We start from the raw sequence: 18,077 nt of genomic DNA, 5'->3' as shown, positions 1-18,077 counted from the left end.
ATCATGTTGTGCTCCTAACTTCACTCACGAGCAAATAAACACCGTATTTACTCGATTTTGCCGCACCCTCGATTGTAACGTGCACCCGGTAAAAATAAGTAAGACATAGATTGCAACGTGCACCCATTTTTCTCGTTGGCCCGCACGATCACACCACTCGGAAAAACGACTCCTTTCAGGAGCGTCTTCCGTTTAAATATGAGGTACGGGGGAAGTTTGTGCCTATCTGACGTGCAACGGAGCATTGCCGTCACTCTAGTTTTACCGTGGCCCGATGTCAGCACGCGAACTTGCTTCGCCCCCTTCTTCTCGACGGTTGTGGTGCCAGGCATGTCGAAGCAAAGAGGCGTCTGATCAACATTCCCGATTTGCCTAAGCAGGTAGCCGTTGTTGTGCCGCAAGTTTAGGACGAACCTCTGAAAACTGTTAAGCTTTTCTTTGTACTCCTCTGGCAAGTTTTGGCCCATGCCCGTTCGCTTTCGGAGGGAAAAGGTTAAAGTTAATTAGCCTAAAGTTAGTTAGCCAGTACCTCCTCGCTGTGAACTGGCTCCGTGTTAGCCCTTTTTCTAAAGCTAACTGCATAGCCCGCACTTTGAGCAGTTCTGTCGTCACGGGCCGCTGTGCCGCTCGCTGCTCAAGCACATACTCGGCAAGCAGCTCTTCAATTTGCGGAAACCGACCCTGCTGTGGTCCACTGAAGCCTTTGCGGGAATCTTTGCTGTCGACAATCTTCTGCTTTTCTTTCCGCCAGTCCCGCACGCATGTTTCGGAAACTCCGAACGACCGCGATGTGGCCCGATTTCTGTCCGTTTCGGCACACGCGATGACTTTTCTTTTAAAAGCGGCATCGTGGTGCACTCGTCGAGTTTTTCGAGTCGGCCCTTCTATGCCGTCGATGCTAATGAACTACAAGATTACGAACTCCTCTGCACACGTACGAAGTGCCGCACATGGGAAACACATGGGCAGAAATGGCCGACGCGTTATGCCGACGCACGTAGGGGACGGCCATTTTGGAAATGCCGATGTTAATAGAATGACCGTACTATTTTTTTTTTTCGAACTCTATTCTAACGCTCATGCGATTTATGAACTCGCTTAACCGGAAAAAAAGTGCACATTAGATTCGAATAATTACGGTAGTTCTTGTATCCAAAGTTTTATTTTTACATTTTTTTTGTTGTAAAAAAGAAATATTTTTAAAAGTATAATGGTGACTGGGAAAACAACAAAATAATATAAAATCACAAATATCAAAGCAATAATTGCTATGGTGTTTTTTTTACTATCCAGAGAATAACTTGGCTGCAGAAACAAATTCTTCAAAGTATAGTTTTTTTTGCAGTTTACTACAGTTTCAGTGCTGGGTACCCAAGCGGCTTGCATACCAAAAATGCTCGAGTGGCAGTACTGCGCATGCGCCAAGTCCCAAGTGCATGTGTTTCTGGTGACAGGAGCCGTGCACTTGCGTGGCCATAAACATCACTGCCGTCACTGACCTCCTAATAGAGATGATGTCGCTATCAGGTCACATCCGCCTCAAAATCTGTTAAGTGTGGCCATTGTCAGTGATTCTACTCCTGCGCCAAGGTGCACCAAATTGAATTCACTGTGTCATACTGATAAAAATCAACGTAATTGTTCCAAACTGTGCCAGTCTCTCTGGTTTGGGGGTTTCTATCACTGGCTATCAACTTCAAGTGCACTGCTACCTATCTCTATATGCAGTTCTCTTTTGAGGATGTTACATTACTTTTGTTTTCAGCATATTAATTTTAATACCTATCTTTCTGCTCTCCTTGTCTAATTCAGTAATTATTGGTTGCAATTCGTCCCCTGAGTTACTCATCAATGCAATGTCATCGGCTGCACGCAGGTTACTAAGGTACTCTCCATTAACTCTTATTCCTAAGTCTTCCCATTCTAGGCCTCTGAGAATCTCCTGTAAGCACACTGTGAATAGTGTGGGGAGATAATTCATGTGTCTCAATTGACAAATTGTGTTTATTCACCTGCAGAAGAAGTTTGAAGTCATATAATTGACTCTCTTTGAGTAAATTATGCTGAATAAATAAATGATTCGTTGGTAAGCCTTTCAGTTCACTAAATATAATTCTCACATAGCCTGAGAACTTTCTTTTGCATTATCTCCAGTTTATTGATATTGGTAGTCGTTGTGGTGCCCCAAACTAGTGTATAGTATGATGAGCGGGAATAGAAATGAGCATAATATATTGCCTTATTAAGGTGTTATGGAATTAGATCTGATAATTTGAATAACAAACCAACTGCTTTACTTATTTCGGAGGTAAGTTTGTTTATGTGTGTGTTCCAGGACATACCATCTTCAAACCGCACACCTAAGAATGTTTGACATTTTACGCATTCTGAAATGGTGTCCTGAAATTTTAACGTAATTTCATTATCACAAGGTTTGTTGCTTGGCCTAAATAAGACGTAATTCGATATTTTGGTATTTAAGACTAATTTGTCTCATTGTCCACCTAATTTTTTGTCTGCTACTGACACATTTTTCTCTTGGAATCAGTCATTTACTCCTAATGACCAGCGGTTATCCTGCTTACGGGTTATGTGCCCGGCAACATCAAGTTTTTGTATCGACTTACATTGGTAATGTGTTTAGAGCTAAAAATGTTATAATTCAATATAACCTGCTGTGTGTAAATTTGCTGTGGCAATATTTAACATCATTGTGCGTTGTTTTGTACAGGCTTTGGAAGCACAAATTGATTCTAATAATGCTCTTTGCCAAGCCAAAGACAACTCTCTTTCAAAGGTGAGTTATTCAGTATTTTTATTTCATACATGGTAATTTTTCTTTTATCTGTGTACCGATTTAGAAGATACAGTTTAGACCACTTACAGTATAACCTCATTAGAATAGACCTCTATAGTGAAGAGGGCTTCGATCATCGCCACGGCCGAGGAATTCTGGAATCATAAAGCGAAAAGACTGCACGATGTGTATGAGTCCTGCTTTCACCAGTGGAGAAAGAATAAAGCCTATAAAGCGCGCATCGGGATCGTAGGTCCTTTTGTGGCCATAAGACCGGAACCTACCCTTAACTTGAGGTGCAGCTAGTAAAGTTCATCAAACATTTGAGAAGCCGGGGTCGCTCCGTATCGTCCAATATGGCCCAAGTGGAAGCGGGGCGACTGTCAAGGGAGCTAGGCCTACCTCAGGGATTCCGTGCGAGCCGTGATGGCTGCACTGTTTTATGTAGCGACATGGACTTTCTACTGTTTGTGCAGTAACTTTTGTACAGCCTTTTTTATATATCAAATATGCAGGCAATACTTCTGGATTTTTTTTTTCTTTCTTGGCGAGCTGAAAGTGGGGGTGCTAATTATATGAAGGGGCGGCTTATGCACGCGAAAATATGGTGTGTTTGATTGCAGTCCAAGACTTTGTACACCACACAGTACACTTTACAAACTATTGAGTGTATTTTGTGCTGCGCAGAAATTGTTTGGGTCCTTTTCTATTAGCAAGTCAGCATATTCAGCCCAACTTGTGAGATATCGATAACGCTACAGGTACTTCTTTGTGCATTGCAACCTTCTTGATCCTATGCATGACGCCGTGTACGTGTCAGTCCATACTTAGGCAGCGTATGCGGTGACATGTACACATTTAAAGCAGATGTCAGCGTGCCATCTATGTGGCGCTTAGGTACTTTTAAATTTTGTTTGTCTTGCAGCAGTGACCCCCAAAGTGTAAGAGAGAATGACACGAACATTTTCAGTTGTCTATTCTGTTGTGTGTCACACTCAAGAGTGTTGAAGATATACTGGGAATGCGCCGAAAAATAATATTTTGAAGCAATTTTTATTTTTTAATGTACACTGATATCACTACACAATGAGCTTTTCTCGTCATGGGATTGTGCAAGATATTGTGACATGTCAATGGCAGCTCTGCACCGTGCATACATTGGTGGCACAAAAGTTGCCTGACATAACTAAAACTAGTATTGATAATGTAGCATCATACTTGCTTTGTACTAGAGATTTGTCTGCAGAGTAAACTCAGCTTCTTCGAAAATTGGTGTCGGAACCCTTTAAATGTGTTGCCTCATTGTTCGGCTATATGCCTTTTTGGGGCATGAGGTATTTTTTCATGTTAGTACATTGCTCATACCTATGTGTCCATTCATTTCTTGATGGAATCATTTGTAGTAGGATAATGCTATTTGTTTACCATATTTATTGTGTTCTCATTTTCACTACAGCTGGCACATACTCTTGAGCTTTTGGAAAAAGTGAGGCATCAGAGAGGGCAGATTTCAAGTGACCCTCATGTCAAGGACATATTTGAGATAGTTTTGGAAGTCTATGAGGAATGCTCATTGATAGCAGTGCCCACCCACAGCATTGATACTGCAGTCACTCGCTATCAAGAAGCACAGGATGCCATTCGGAAGTGCAATGACCTGGTACTGTATATATGTTTGTTATCAAGTTAGTGTTTGTATGATTGTGTGAATTCATTTTCACCATGTTATATAGGTAAGCCTTAGCATAGTGGCCTTGTACAGAAGGAAATTTTCAATGGTATAATGCCTTTAAAGGGACGTCTAAAAAAAAAAGATTGACTGACAACTACTGTTGTCAACAATAGTATAAGGCCTTTAAAGGGACGCCTAAAAAAAAAAAAAGACTGACTGAAGATTACTGTTGTCAATTCTGCCATCTTATATTCATTTTAGAAATAGAAAATGGAAGGTCAAAGTTGTAGTTTTTTATTTTGTACTGAAGTTGAATATCAACCTTTTGAGGATCGAATGTCTTTGCCAGATGCAACCCGCTGGGGTAGATTTTTTTTTAATCACTGATTTAATTTTTATGGTGAATTTATTTAAGAAAAGAAAGTCTGAGTTTTTTTAAGGTCACCATAAAGTGACAAAAAAAAAGTGAGTTGTTCTAGGCGCATGGTCTATTCATGAGTGACGGCAAGATAAATTCTTGAAAAAACTTTATATGGCTCTTAAAATTATATGCACTAAAATTAGGTGTACAGTTAAACCTGTATATAACAAAACTGATAAATTCCTAGAAAAATTAGTTATAAAGAGGATTTCGTTATATGCAAGTTTGGTACATAATTTGGAAAATAAATGCTCAATTTAAACAAAAAGGAAACTAAAAGCAGAGTTAACCCAAAACACTTATAATACAGTAAGAAAACTGCATTATTATTGTGATAGCAATTAAATGAACACTGTTGGCGGGTTTTTGGCATCTTCACCATATTTCGTAACAAGTCCAAATAGATAACCTGCCCCCACACATCGCAACTTTCACGAGCGAGGAAAAGCGCACGAGTGTTGCTGAAGCATAGATCAAATGAGTCTGCCCATTCCTATCTCCTGGAAATTGCATAAGATAACATCTGCCGCTTGTTAGAACTGCCATCGAATACTCAAACAGAAAACAGAAAGTAAACCACCCATCTTGAACGAGCATAAATATAGCCCGGGGGGAGAGGGGGGATTGCTCGAGTAACAATAATGAAGTTGGATTTTAAGGGTGGTCGTGATCACTGGCACGCTTGCTATCTCGGCGAGTATTAGTGCAGCTTCAACGTGAAGGGATGGGTTAAAAAAAGCACTTCTCCCTGGAATGGCCATATTTGCTCACACTAGCGTTTTGTAGGACTTCTGCATTATCTGATCCAAAAGAGTTGCTTGCGAATCCTACTTCTTATAACATCAAAATTTTTTCGCAATCGCGATCATTGCATTGCATTAAATTCAACGCGCTGTCGTGTTGCCAGAACCAATCGGCTAATCGCGAAAGCTACCAGCTTGCGAACTCGCGGCGCGGCGCAAGACGGAAGCACATGACGAGTCGACCTCCTTAGATCCGTCATCACTGTGGTCTCTGAGATTTTCCATCAGCACCTAATCTGACATCCCTTGGTGGTGATGACACGATTCCCCGAAGTTAAAAAAAGTCACAGTTTCGACGCAAGGGAGAAGCAATGAATGCGGTAGCAACAATTTGGAATTTAACGCTGAGAAAAGCAAACAGATCGAAACGTGCAGCGCGTTGCTCTCGCACAAATGACGCACGAAAACAACACACACAGGACGAGATGGAACTAACCATGTTTACTGCTCGATACCTAACGCGCTGTTTAAACAAAAAAAGAGACATTAAATGTAATCACACGTACAGATATGAGTGCAAATTAACAAGTGCCCTAGTATTACTTTGCTGTGTTTTAAGAGCCACTCTTTGTGCAAACGGTGCCTGTAGCGAGCCAAGTAGATCTTTGTGCGCCCGGCAACTAAACGCAATTATTCCGGTCAAAATCGAAAGCATGCGATTCTCCCCACCGAAGGATAAGCATATAGCAAATCGGAAACAAAAAATAATCCTTCATTTTTTTCGCTAGTGACACGAAAGTGGCTGTTGCAAGTCCAGTAAATGGCAAACGCAACCAATGCAAAATCATCTGTGTTAGTCAATGCCTGGACGGAAATGGGTATGCTACCCTAGGTAGCAATAAATGAGTGAGTAACAAAATGGTCACTTTTTGAGAGGTTCTAAATTAGACAGCCATCAGCTTTGTGGGATGAAAGTGGGAACCAGTCAAAGGACAAAATCGAAAGTAGCTGGTGCACCACTGCAGTAAAGCATAAAAGAGACAATTGAAACTTTTTAGTAACCACACCTTATTCAAATTGATCACTGGTGACCGACGCTTTGGATCGTCGATATTGGTGTGTAGAATTGGTTTCTCGTGCACGCAGCACTTTCTGGAAGTTAGTCCAGCCACTCAACTTTCAGAATCAATTTGAACTTGCCCGTTTTGGCTACATAGTGATTTTCGATTGACTTTTGCACGTACCAATGTACTTGTGTTGTTGCAAAAATGCACTTGGCAGGTGAACTTGACAGTGCGTTGCTCTCATGCGTGTGCAGCAGTACCATCAAAGTTCTGTAATGAAAGGAGGCTTTGCAAGTCAAATATCAAATTAAGGTGTAAGCTTTGTAATCTGACAGTGTTCAGCAGTAATAATTGCCAAAAATTTATGCTAGCTATTGAATAGAGAGCTGTTGTTAGGGTCATGAAAAATTCGTTACACAAAAGTACATTTTCGAAGTTCGCCGCTTGTATAAAGTGTCGAGGTGGCCTTCTCAACCAGTTTCCAGCAACTTTGGTTTATCTTGTATTGTTATATCAGAGACAGGGCCGCATCTAGTGTCACTAGTTGCTCCTATGGCATAGTCGTCACACGCACATGGGTGCGCACCTGCACCGCAAAAAAACATGTGCAGCTCGAATCGAGTGAGGGCGAGCTTAGAGTCCGACGATGAGAGCACCTCAGCTTCAAGATTTATGGCGACTATGTTCTACGTCAGCCTAAGACATCTGTAGCCGTTCATGTGTTTCGTTTGTTTATGGCTTCACTTCTGCTCCTCTGCAAGTGCGTAGCTGCTGATCTTTGTGCACAATCTTATAGCTACTCTGGTTATGTGTGAGGTTTGCACGTCGCTGAGGTGCGATGTGCTGGCGCCGGCTATAGAGCTCCTCACGACGAGAAGTCCACCAGAGCGTATTTTGGCTCTCGCTAAGGAACAGCACTTAACGTTTTAGAACTTCGTGCGGTATGGTTAATTTTTATTATAGGATGTGCAAATATGCAAAAAAATATGCTTTCATGCGTATATTGAAACGCCAGCCTATGCCGAGTGAGGTGGGTCAAGAGGTGATGATTGACGAAACAGCGAAGTTTATTGGACATTTGATTCATCAAAAAGTCGTTCACATCATGAGCATTCATCTATATTGCAACACCTGCAGGCTGTTATCGCCCTCCCCCCTACAAAAAAAAAGTTTACTGAAAAAAGTGTGTGGGTTTACTTGCGTCTCGCAAAAACCCAAGCAATGCTTCACTGCATGGCATAAGCAATGAAACAGTACCATGGTTCTGATTTTCTTGATCTACTTTAATAGAAACATTTTTATAACATTTTTATTTTGTATACTATTCCTGGGTCATTTGTCTTACCCGCAGGGGCGTCTTCAAAAGTAGGCGTTTGCTATGTAGCTACACCACGGACCCGAGATAACGGGGGGGGGGGGGGGGGGGGGGGTTTCGACTCCCTCCCACGCCTAGCCTTGCATGGCTTTGCAGTGTCTGGGGAAAAGGGGATCCTAGGGGTTGAGGCGACGCCGGGTGATTAGACCTTTAAGGCACCCTGGCCGGCAGAGGCAACACACCACTTTGGCCCCGGCTTCACGTAGACGGCACCCCAGGGCTGACCCACCCCAGGGGAAATGGGCAGTCGCCTTTTCCTATCTCCTCCTTCTTACATCTTCGTCTTCATCTCACACTTTTTATCTGTTCTTCCATCTTCTCTCTTCTGTTTACTCTCGATCGTTCCTGGCGGCAAGGGTTAACCTTGTGTATGTGCTCGGTTTTGGGCACAATATATTTGGTTATAGTGGCTGTGTTCAGCTGACGTTGACATGCCTCATACAATTTTAGGGCCTGTCATGTCCCCATGTTGGGCTCCATGGTGGGCGGCTGGCGTGGCTGCCGAATTTACACCTATTTTATGGATTTTACTTTTCTTCCTTTTCTGCACGGTTGTCCTCTCTCGAAGAGAGGGCACACCGAAGGCATTTCAAACTATTTCAAAAAGCAAAAGAAACTTTCCCCCGCTATCATGTAATTCACTGCGAAACTGCTGAAAACGCCAGAACAATCTCGCCTTTTGTTGTCTCCAAATGCCTCACCACTGCCCTTGGTCCAGGTTACCAGGCTACAAGAATGGCCAGTGGGGATCTCCTCCTCGAAGTAAAAAGTCGGGCCCAGTATGTAAACCTCTCGAACCTAGAATCGTTTGGACACATTCCTATCTCAATTACACCACACCGTTCCCTCAACATTTTTTGAGGCATTGTGTCCGATCAAGACTTGCTTGGCCTGACTGAATGTGAGCTCCTCCAGGGTTGGAAGGACCAGCAGGTGACACAAGTACAAAGAATAAAAATCAGGCGTGATTAGATGGAAATCCCAACAAAGCATATAATTGTGACATTTTGCGCCAGTATCCTTCCTGAACATCTCGAAACAGGATACTTGAAGTTGAATGTGCGACCCTACATCCCCAATCCACAACGTTGCTTTAAATGCCAGCATTTTGGTCACGTCACCAAGAGTTGCCGCGGCCAACTCAACTGTGCAAAGTGCGCCACTACAGGACATGGCACAGGTGATTGTAAGGTGGAAGCTGGGGCCCACTGAGCAAACTGCAATGGGGCCCACCCCGCATACTCCCGAACGTATCCAACATGGAAAAAGGGAAAAAAAAATAATTACAATCAAAATCTCGCAAAACCTAACTTTCCGAGAAGCCCTACGACGGGTATCTAAATTTTTCACAAATAAATCATCGTTCACCAATGTGCAGCAGGAGGCAGCACTAGAACGGCCTGCGGCAGCTGCCCATGCCAGGCACAGTGTGCCCAAGTGGTTGTTAATGCCCCATCCACAGTGGGAACCGCCAAGGCTGCCCTGCCACTCGTCCCCACGGCCACACTCGCGGTCGCTGCAAGCTCTTGCAGCAGCCAGTGTAACCCAGCAGCAAAGGAGGTCCCCTCAACCTCTAGCCCGATTGCACCAAAGGTTTCGCCTCCCGAGGTGAAGGAGACCCTAGGGTCGGTCGATATAAAGGCCTTGTCTCACCAGGCAAGGCCCCAAGCTCGAAACACCAACTCACAAATGTGAGCACGCATTGCCTCTGAGAAGGCAATGGACATGACGGTGCTCCTGGTGCCGAAAGATCGTCGTAGCTCCCTCGAGTGCACCAAGAGAAATAAAAAGCCGATAACGGGGCCCGATGATAGCCCTGTCACTTGAGTCTTAACATCCAGCTTAAAAAGTAGACACACCCATTTTGTACACGCAGCACTACATTACCCTCTATATGGCAACGCAAATAATACATTAGAACGTCAGAGGGCTGCTTAGAAATCTTGTCGATGTCCAAGAGCTCTTAGACAAACAATCGCCAAAACTGCTGTGTGTACAGGAAACACATTTAAAAATCTAAAAACACCCAATTTTTTTGTGTCAGTATGTTCTATTCCGAAAGGACAGAGATGATGCTGCGGCATCATCTAGTGCTGTAGCCTTTATTGTTAATAAAAAAAATAGCATGCACACATTTACCACCACAAACAACTCTAGAGGCAGTGGCTGTTCGAGCAGTTCTTTTCAACAAACTCGTCACCATCTGCTCTCTATACATACTCACCCACCATCGTCTTGGAAAACGAAAATTCCAGTTCTTTATAGATGAACTACCTGAACCTTATCTGGTCCTTGGTGACCTGAATGCTCATGGTAGTCTGTGGGGTGATTCTCGCTGCAACGTACGAGGTCGTCTCATGGAACAGTTACTTTTCTCTTCCGGTGCCTGTCTGTTAAATAGGAAAGAGGCAACATATTATAACCTTGCCAACAAAACGTACTCCTCCATAGACCTCAGTATCGCATCTCCTTCACTTGTACCATTACTCCAATGGAAAGTTATAAATAATCCCTACGGAAGGTACCATTTTCCTGTTGTTTTGAGTACACCAACATCATACGAATGTTCTTCACGAGTTCCCAAATGGCTGACATACAAAGCCGACTGGGAACAGTTTCATAACATTACTGATTTAAGTTGGACTGACATACGGGGGTTAAGCAGATGAAGCTGTGGAGTAAATAACAGCTTTCCTTATTGATGCAGCAGCCAAGTGCATCCCGCAAACATCTAGACTGCCCGGTAAGCGACACATGCCATGGTGGAACGCTGAGTACCATAATGTGCGAAAGGAGCAGAACAAGGCATGGAGGTTGCTTTAGAACTCACCGACAGCCGAAAACCTAGACAGATTTAAGAAAATAAAGTCTCAAGGCAGGAGAACGCGTCGGCAGGCCAGAAGAGAAAGCTGGCACAAATTTTTAAATTCATATACACAAGAGGCTAAAGTCTGGAACAGGGTGACAGCCTGGAAGATCATAAGTGTGGCAGCTTTCCATAATGAAGAGTTACTTGTCCAATCAGACGTTCCGTGTCCATGTGGGCAGTGTTCTCTCCCAAACATTTGTCCAAAAAACGGGAGTACCGCAAAGTGGCGTACTTAGTTGTATACTTTTTGTTATCAAAATGAATTCCTTGCACTTGGTGCCGCCGTTGTGGTCTAGTGGCTAAGTTACTCGGCTCCTGACCCGCAGGTCGCGGGATGAAATCCCGGCTGTGGCGGCTGCATTTCCAATAGAGGCGGAAATGTTGTAGGCCCGTGTGCTCAGATTTGGGTGCAAGTTAAAGAACCCCAGGTGGTTGAAATTTCCGGAGCCCTCCACTATGGCGTCTCTCATAATCATATGGTGGTTTTGGGACGTTAAACCCCACATATCCAAGAATTCCTTGCACTTGTCCATCCCGCGCAATACGGTAGACTCCTTTTAAACAAAACCTGAAAGGACAAGGAAAATATTTTTTTTAAGAGGAGTTTCGTTTACTGAAAGATAAATGGGCATACAGTAAAAGCTCGTTAATGCGGATTTCACGGGACCAGAAAAACTGTCCGAATTAACCGAATGCCGAATTAACGAATGAACAGGGAAAACAACATTTAAAATCAAGCTGCAGAAGCATACCTTTATTTGTTGAAGTATTTTGTAATTGTCATCTGCGTTTTCGCGCAGATTCCGGCTGACATCACAATTTTTTTTAACTGTTCCAAATGGCCAACAGCACGCAAGCTGTCGGGAGTGTTCAGGCAAGCGTCCTCTAATATTAACAGCGCCTCCGAGACTTCCCGTGAAGTGTGATGAGGTCGCGGCTGTATCTCCTTGCATGATTCTTCGTCGGAATCAAGGTCTTCATGGGCGCCCGTGACATCATTAATAATCTCTTGATCGGTCAGGAGACCACTCGTGGCGACACCATGATCAATCGCGATGTAGTCCTGAAAGGTCACATTTGTGGGAAGGACAGCATCGAAAGTCGGGCAGTCATCGTCGGTGGACTCTGCTGACACCTCCTCGATGCCATCGTCAGCTACTGCTGCATGCTTGGGCCTCACAAAACCGCTGTGCGGAAAACAGTTGGCGATGACTTGCGGCAGTGTTTTTCCAGACGTGGGCGATGATGTGCACTGCGCCGAGTAAGTCCACTTGATACAACTTTCCAGCTTCTGAGCATAAGATCATTCGCTCTAGCAGGTGCTTGCGGTACTTCGACTTCACGTAGTGATTGATACCCTGGTCCATCGGCTGAAAAGCAGACGTAGTGTTGGGCGGCAAAAAAAACTACTTTGATGCTCTTCAGTTCGACTGTACAGTTATGGGCACTGCAGTTGTCAACAACCATAATTATCTTGCGGTCCTTCGACGTGAAGTGCCGGTCCAACTGCTGCAGCCAGCCGCGAAAACTGTCCGATGTCATCCATGCCTTCCTGTTCGCTGTGTACTCGACAGGAAGGCTTTTGTCGTTTTTAAGCGCCTTCCCGATGAAAAGTAGTGGCAAGCGCTCCGTGCCAGTCATATTGGCGGCAAGAAGCACAGTTATCCTTTGCTTGCACTTCTTGCCACCAATGCACGCGTCCCCTTTGAAAGTCGCCGTTTTGTCGGGCAGAGCTCTGAAAAATAGAGCAGTTTCATCTGCATTGAACACATCACGTGGTTCATATGCGGCGATGTGCTCCAGCAGCTTCACATTTCTCCACTCGGTGGTCACGCTTTCGTCAACACTGGCCTTTTCGCCGCACACACTCCTGAAGACAAGTTCGTGTCTCTCTCGAAACCTCGCAAACCACCCTTCTGAGGCTTTGAACGATTCAATGTTCATCATTGCAGCGTACTTCTCACCTTGCGCCGTGATGAGAGGTCCGCTCAAAGGCAGATGCGTGTTGCGACAGTCAGTAATCCACCGGAGCAAAGCTTCTTCGAGCTGGGGATGAGCTGCGGTTCGCAACCGCTTTCTAGAGACATGAAACTTGTCGCTTTTGAAGGCTTGTCGAATCTGTTGTTCATTTTTCACGTATGTTCCCAACGTGCTCCGCTTCACATTGTACTTGGTCATAACCTGCTGTTGCGATTCGCAGTTCTTCAGTGCTTCCAAAATTTTCACTTTAGTCGCCAAGTTCTTCGCGTCATAGTTCTGCTGCTTTTTCGGCGTTGCCGTCACTGTAGCGCACGATGGTGGTGGCATGCAAATACGGTCACAATGGAAGAAAAAGAGAACTACGCTAGAAGAGATGGTTCCGACACGACAACACAAGAAAAAATGGCATCGGAGACACTGAGTGGAGAATAAAGAATACGCCGACGTTCGGTGACGCTGCGATCGCCCCCACTAGTTGATGATGATGGCGATGCCACTCAGGTTTCGTTTTCACTCCAGTGGTGCCAGCGCTGCTTTATCACACTTTTGTGTAGCAGCAGCCGTCAGCATTTGTCCGAATTAAGCAGTGCGAAGCCGAATTTCGATGAAATAACGAAGGTTTGGTCCCATAGATTAACATGCACTTTGGCCGGGACCAATAGCGCCGTCCGAATTATCCGAATTTCCGAATTAACGGGTGTCAAATTAACGAGCTTTTACTGTATATTCAAGTATGAAACCAAACATATTAGTGGAAGTTGTTCCATTTAAGCAGCAATTTTATTTAAGAGAGTTTCGTTTAATAAGAGTCTACTGTGTGTTCTATTGTACATATGTCGATGACGTTCAGCTTGGCTTTAAGTTATGCAACCTGGCAAGGTGTGAGTGGCAGGTTCAGCTAGGTTTAAACAAGGTTTCCAAATGGGCAGAGGAAAACAGATTCCGACTGAACCTACAAAAAAGCACGTGTGTCTTGTTCTCCCGAAAGAGAGGCATGCACTCAGAACCTGACATTCAACTCAACGGTCAACATTTGTCTGTTAATGCCGAGCATAAAGTCTTAGGCCTAATCTTGGACAACAAGCTCACCTTCATTCCACACATCACATATTTAAAAACAAAATGTGTAAAAGCCATGAATGTTCTAAATGTGTTGTCACATTCTACGTGAAGTAGTGACAGGCAATGTCTCATGAATTTGTATAGAAGCCTCGTTCGCACCCGCTTAGACTATGGGGCCGTTGTTTATCAGTCTGCGACTCAAAGTGCTTTGAAGATGCTGGACCCCGTGCACCATTTGGGCATTCGCCTTTCTACGGGTGCTTTCTGCACTAGCCCTGTGGAAAGCCTGTATGTGGAATCAAATCAGTGGTCACTCCACTTACAGAGATGTTATATATATTTTGTGTACTACCTCAAGGAGAACGCAAAGAACACCCCTCTCATTTCACAATTAATGATCGGCCTTATTCTGCTCTGTTCCACAGCCGTCCTTTGTTGATGCAGCCCTACTCACTTCGTGTGAAAGGCCTCGCTGAGGAATTAGATGTGCCACTTTTAGAACACTGTTTGATGGCTCCTGCTGCATATCTGCCTCCGTGGCAGTGGCAGCTTATAGACTGTGACATATCTTTTGCGGAAGTCACAAGGCATGCGCCTGTTGCACACATCCGCACATACTTTTATGAACTCCAACACAAATACAGAGTTCACGAATCCTACACTGATGCCTCAAAGATGAACACTTTTGTCTCATACGCTGCGGTCCGCCCATCCTTTTCAGATGCCGGTACTCTTCATCCTAACACAAGCATTTTTACTGCAGAAGGTCATGCGATACTTGCGGCCATTAAACACATCAAAGAAATAAAACTACAAAGTGCAGTAATATACACAGATTCTCTAAGCATGGTAAAAGCCCCCAAAACCCTGGAAAAACACGAATCTGATCTTGTATCTCTTTACTCGCTCCTATGCACAGTATACTCACTGAAACAGCATATCGTAGTGTGCTGGGTGCCAGGACACCGCGAGATAGAAGGAAACAAATTGGTGGACCACTTGGCTGCGTCTGCCAAGCCAACCAATGCCAATACAACAATGGCGATCCCTGCACTCGACCTGAAATCTTTCCTCAAACGAAACCTCAGGGCTTTTCGGCAGCGCATATGGAATAAGAACATAGGAAATGAACTGCATTTTACCCAGCCGCAACTGGGTCAGTGGCTGGCAGTATCTAAGTCACACCGCGCACAAGTTACACTAACACGGCTAAGGATAGGACACACATACACAACACACTCATACCTTTTGTCTGGTGACAGTCTACCATTGTTTGAGAGATGTGGTGAAGCACAAACTGTGCTTCACATTTGAATCGAATGTAAGGAATTATACACCCTTAGAAAACAATTCTTCCCATTACGCTACCAACAAGAAATACTATTCCACCGTGCAATGTTCATCGGTAGGGAACCACTTTTCATACTCGAGTCATTGCTGTCATATTTAGAACAGGTGCAAGATTTTCAAGTGATTTACTTGGGGAATTCGTTCCACGACTTCTGAAGACAGGTCGCTGCTGCGGTTATTACAAAAGCATAGCACATGCCTCCCGACCCTTGTATACAAGGGCGTTCAAGAGGTATTTGTGCTAATGCCAATTATCACCATAGTTTTATTATCACGATCCTTCACCACCCATTTTCACTATACACCTTTCAGGTCACTGTCACTATTTTAATACTGCTATGTTTTACCCGCCACAGTGTGTGGAATTTTAAGGCCCTTATACAGCCACCTACCGTAAACATTGCCCACATCCCTTGTTTCATGAAATGGCTCTCTTTGGCCATCATATGGCCCTTGCACCATAAAGCTCCACACCATAAAGCTTCATCATCATGGGTCATTTATCTTCAAATCGATAGTCTGAATTTTCTTTCTTTTGACTATTTTGGCATATGTAGTGTTTTTTACGGAACTTTTTTCTAGCAGGCAACCAAAAATTACACACTTTCCTCATTTTTATTTATTCCGAAATATTTTTGTTGCTCTACAACATATATTTTTGGAAACAGCATTTTATTGTGCGAAATTTGGTATGCTGCAATGCATGCTGGAGTAATATTCAAACTTGCAAAAGCTATTTTCTGAGACATAGGAAAAATGACAATTTTTGCACAATAACGAAAGAAAAACTGAGAGATGTCAGTGAAAGAAAAAAATATATATGCTCGCATTGCGACAGCGCATGCCAAGCAAGGGAAATGATAGAAAAAAAGCACACTTCTCAAACATACAAGTGATGACGTACATGTGCATCAATAATTCTTGAAGAAATAAGTCAGGGTGACACTAAAGATTTTAATGGGTTTTTTTTCGTACTTTAGCTATATTGGCGCATCGAAGTTTACTGAAAATTGATATGTTAGTTCTCTGGCACCCTCAGAGGAAAATCTTTAAGAACTATCTTGGCTACAGTAGATGCAGTCAATTTCTAAGACGTCGGAGCAAGTTTGTGAGGCAACTTCAAGGTGGCATTTGTACCTGTATTTTCATTTTGTATGTATGAGAAGAATCGATTTCCTTTTTAGTTTACTTATAATTTTTTAATTGCAGAACACTTCAGGGGCCCGACTTGTCATCCATCTCGTCTAGGGATCACACTCAAAGTGAAATGCTCTGTACGGGCCATATAAAGGCTAGCAAGTCTTAAACCAAAGCTAAATAGAACAAGGTCTAAAATAATATAGTTAACTGGAATCGCCGTGATGTACCATATTTACTCGTATATTTACACCCGCAGTTTGGACGCGACATATCAGATTTTTCTATTTCGGCGCATAATAGGTGCACCTTAAACTTGGCAAAGATCAGAAGTATTGAACCGCATTTACGTGGTTGCATTTCAACAGCTTTTTTACATTAACTGGAGTAAGGAAAAATAAAAGGGCAATGCGCAAACTGTGGGTTTGTCGAGAGAGGAAGGGCGGTTGCCTGGACATCTGAAAAACCTTTGCATAATGCTGGCGGGGCTGTGGCAGCTAGCAGGCCGCGTGCGCTTCGCATGGAACGTGTGACCGCATCCGCAAAAAGTGCGCCTTGAGTTTTATCGAGGAAAGCATCGCCATTATCGCTTTTTCTTCCTCGTCCATAATTTAAAAAGATTTTTGGCTTTTCGACGCACTTTTGCTGCCGTTATGCCGATTTGCTCAAGCTCTGCAGAATTTTTTCGTCATTGGTTTCTCAGCCATGAACCGAAACGTCATATTGTGCTCTCACACACTTTGGGGGAGACCCCACTCATCTAACAATGGTGTGTGGCAGACTTCCAGGCTTCCACTTTACCTTCCAGTCTGCGATGCCTGAAAGGCCTCCAAGCGGTACATTTCAAATTTTTTTTGTAGGCCGTTCGACTTCTGCAGGGTTGCATGTGTTGTGATGTTCGAGTCTGATTGACGTACTCATAGAGCAGAAACGGACATTTCATTAAAAAATAATTAAAACAAAAGCAATGGCAGGAGTTAACAAAAATAACGAAGGGGAAAAACACTTAATAGGTAGAATGAAAAGAACAGGCACAAGTAGACAATGCAGAATGTTAATAAAATATAGGGGCAGGATGGAAGCCTGAAAAATTTTTAAAAATAATTACAGGAAATAGTCGCGCTTCGGAGCATCTTGTGTGTCGCAGTGCACACAACTGATTATTCAAAAGCTGGGTGTAATAAAATAACGGTTGGAAAAAAAAATCTTGATAAAAAGTTTTATACGGACCAGGCCCAGCTCGTACATGTACAACAGTTGATGGGGTGTCGTTTAAAATCTCGCCAGCTTAGTAGACAACGAGTGGGCCCAGTGTTGCAGCCGTCTCAATACATTGCGCAAGCACAGCATGCTCGAAGCCTACGCGAGACTCGCGACACGACAACCGCGCTTCTCACTGGTTGAATGTCAACTGCACATTCCGAAGCAGTCAAACTTTTTTGGGGCCTACAAGTCCTCCTGTCCCCCCCCTCCCCGGAGGTCATTTTTTTTTTCGAACATATGCATGCCCACACACACATGAACACAGAGGTGCAGGGGTGCAACAACTGCGCTGAGCAGCGTCAAAACCTTAAAAAAATGCTGAAATTGCACCACGCTGTGCCAAA

General features: G+C 43.8%; 1 protein-coding gene across 5 annotated transcripts in view; it reads left to right on the top strand.

Annotated features, from left to right (window-relative positions):
* Positions 1-18,077, top strand: part of LOC119187516 (serine/threonine-protein kinase 31) — a 280,654-nt gene that overhangs the window by 99,240 nt on the left and 163,337 nt on the right. For all 5 annotated transcript variants that reach the window (XM_075878712.1, XM_075878711.1, XM_037435655.2 and 2 more), the window contains 2 exons: positions 2,732-2,797; positions 4,254-4,457. In XM_075878712.1, the coding sequence (XP_075734827.1) occupies positions 2,732-2,797; positions 4,254-4,457 (270 nt within the window). The remainder of the gene's footprint in view (positions 1-2,731; positions 2,798-4,253; positions 4,458-18,077) is intronic.

Source organism: Rhipicephalus microplus, chromosome X, assembly GCF_043290135.1.
Source record: "Rhipicephalus microplus isolate Deutch F79 chromosome X, USDA_Rmic, whole genome shotgun sequence".
In the NCBI taxonomy this organism is placed as follows: domain Eukaryota; kingdom Metazoa; phylum Arthropoda; class Arachnida; order Ixodida; family Ixodidae; genus Rhipicephalus; species Rhipicephalus microplus.
Note: the sequence above shows the minus strand (reverse complement) of the source record. Positions and strands in the feature narration are given on the sequence as shown.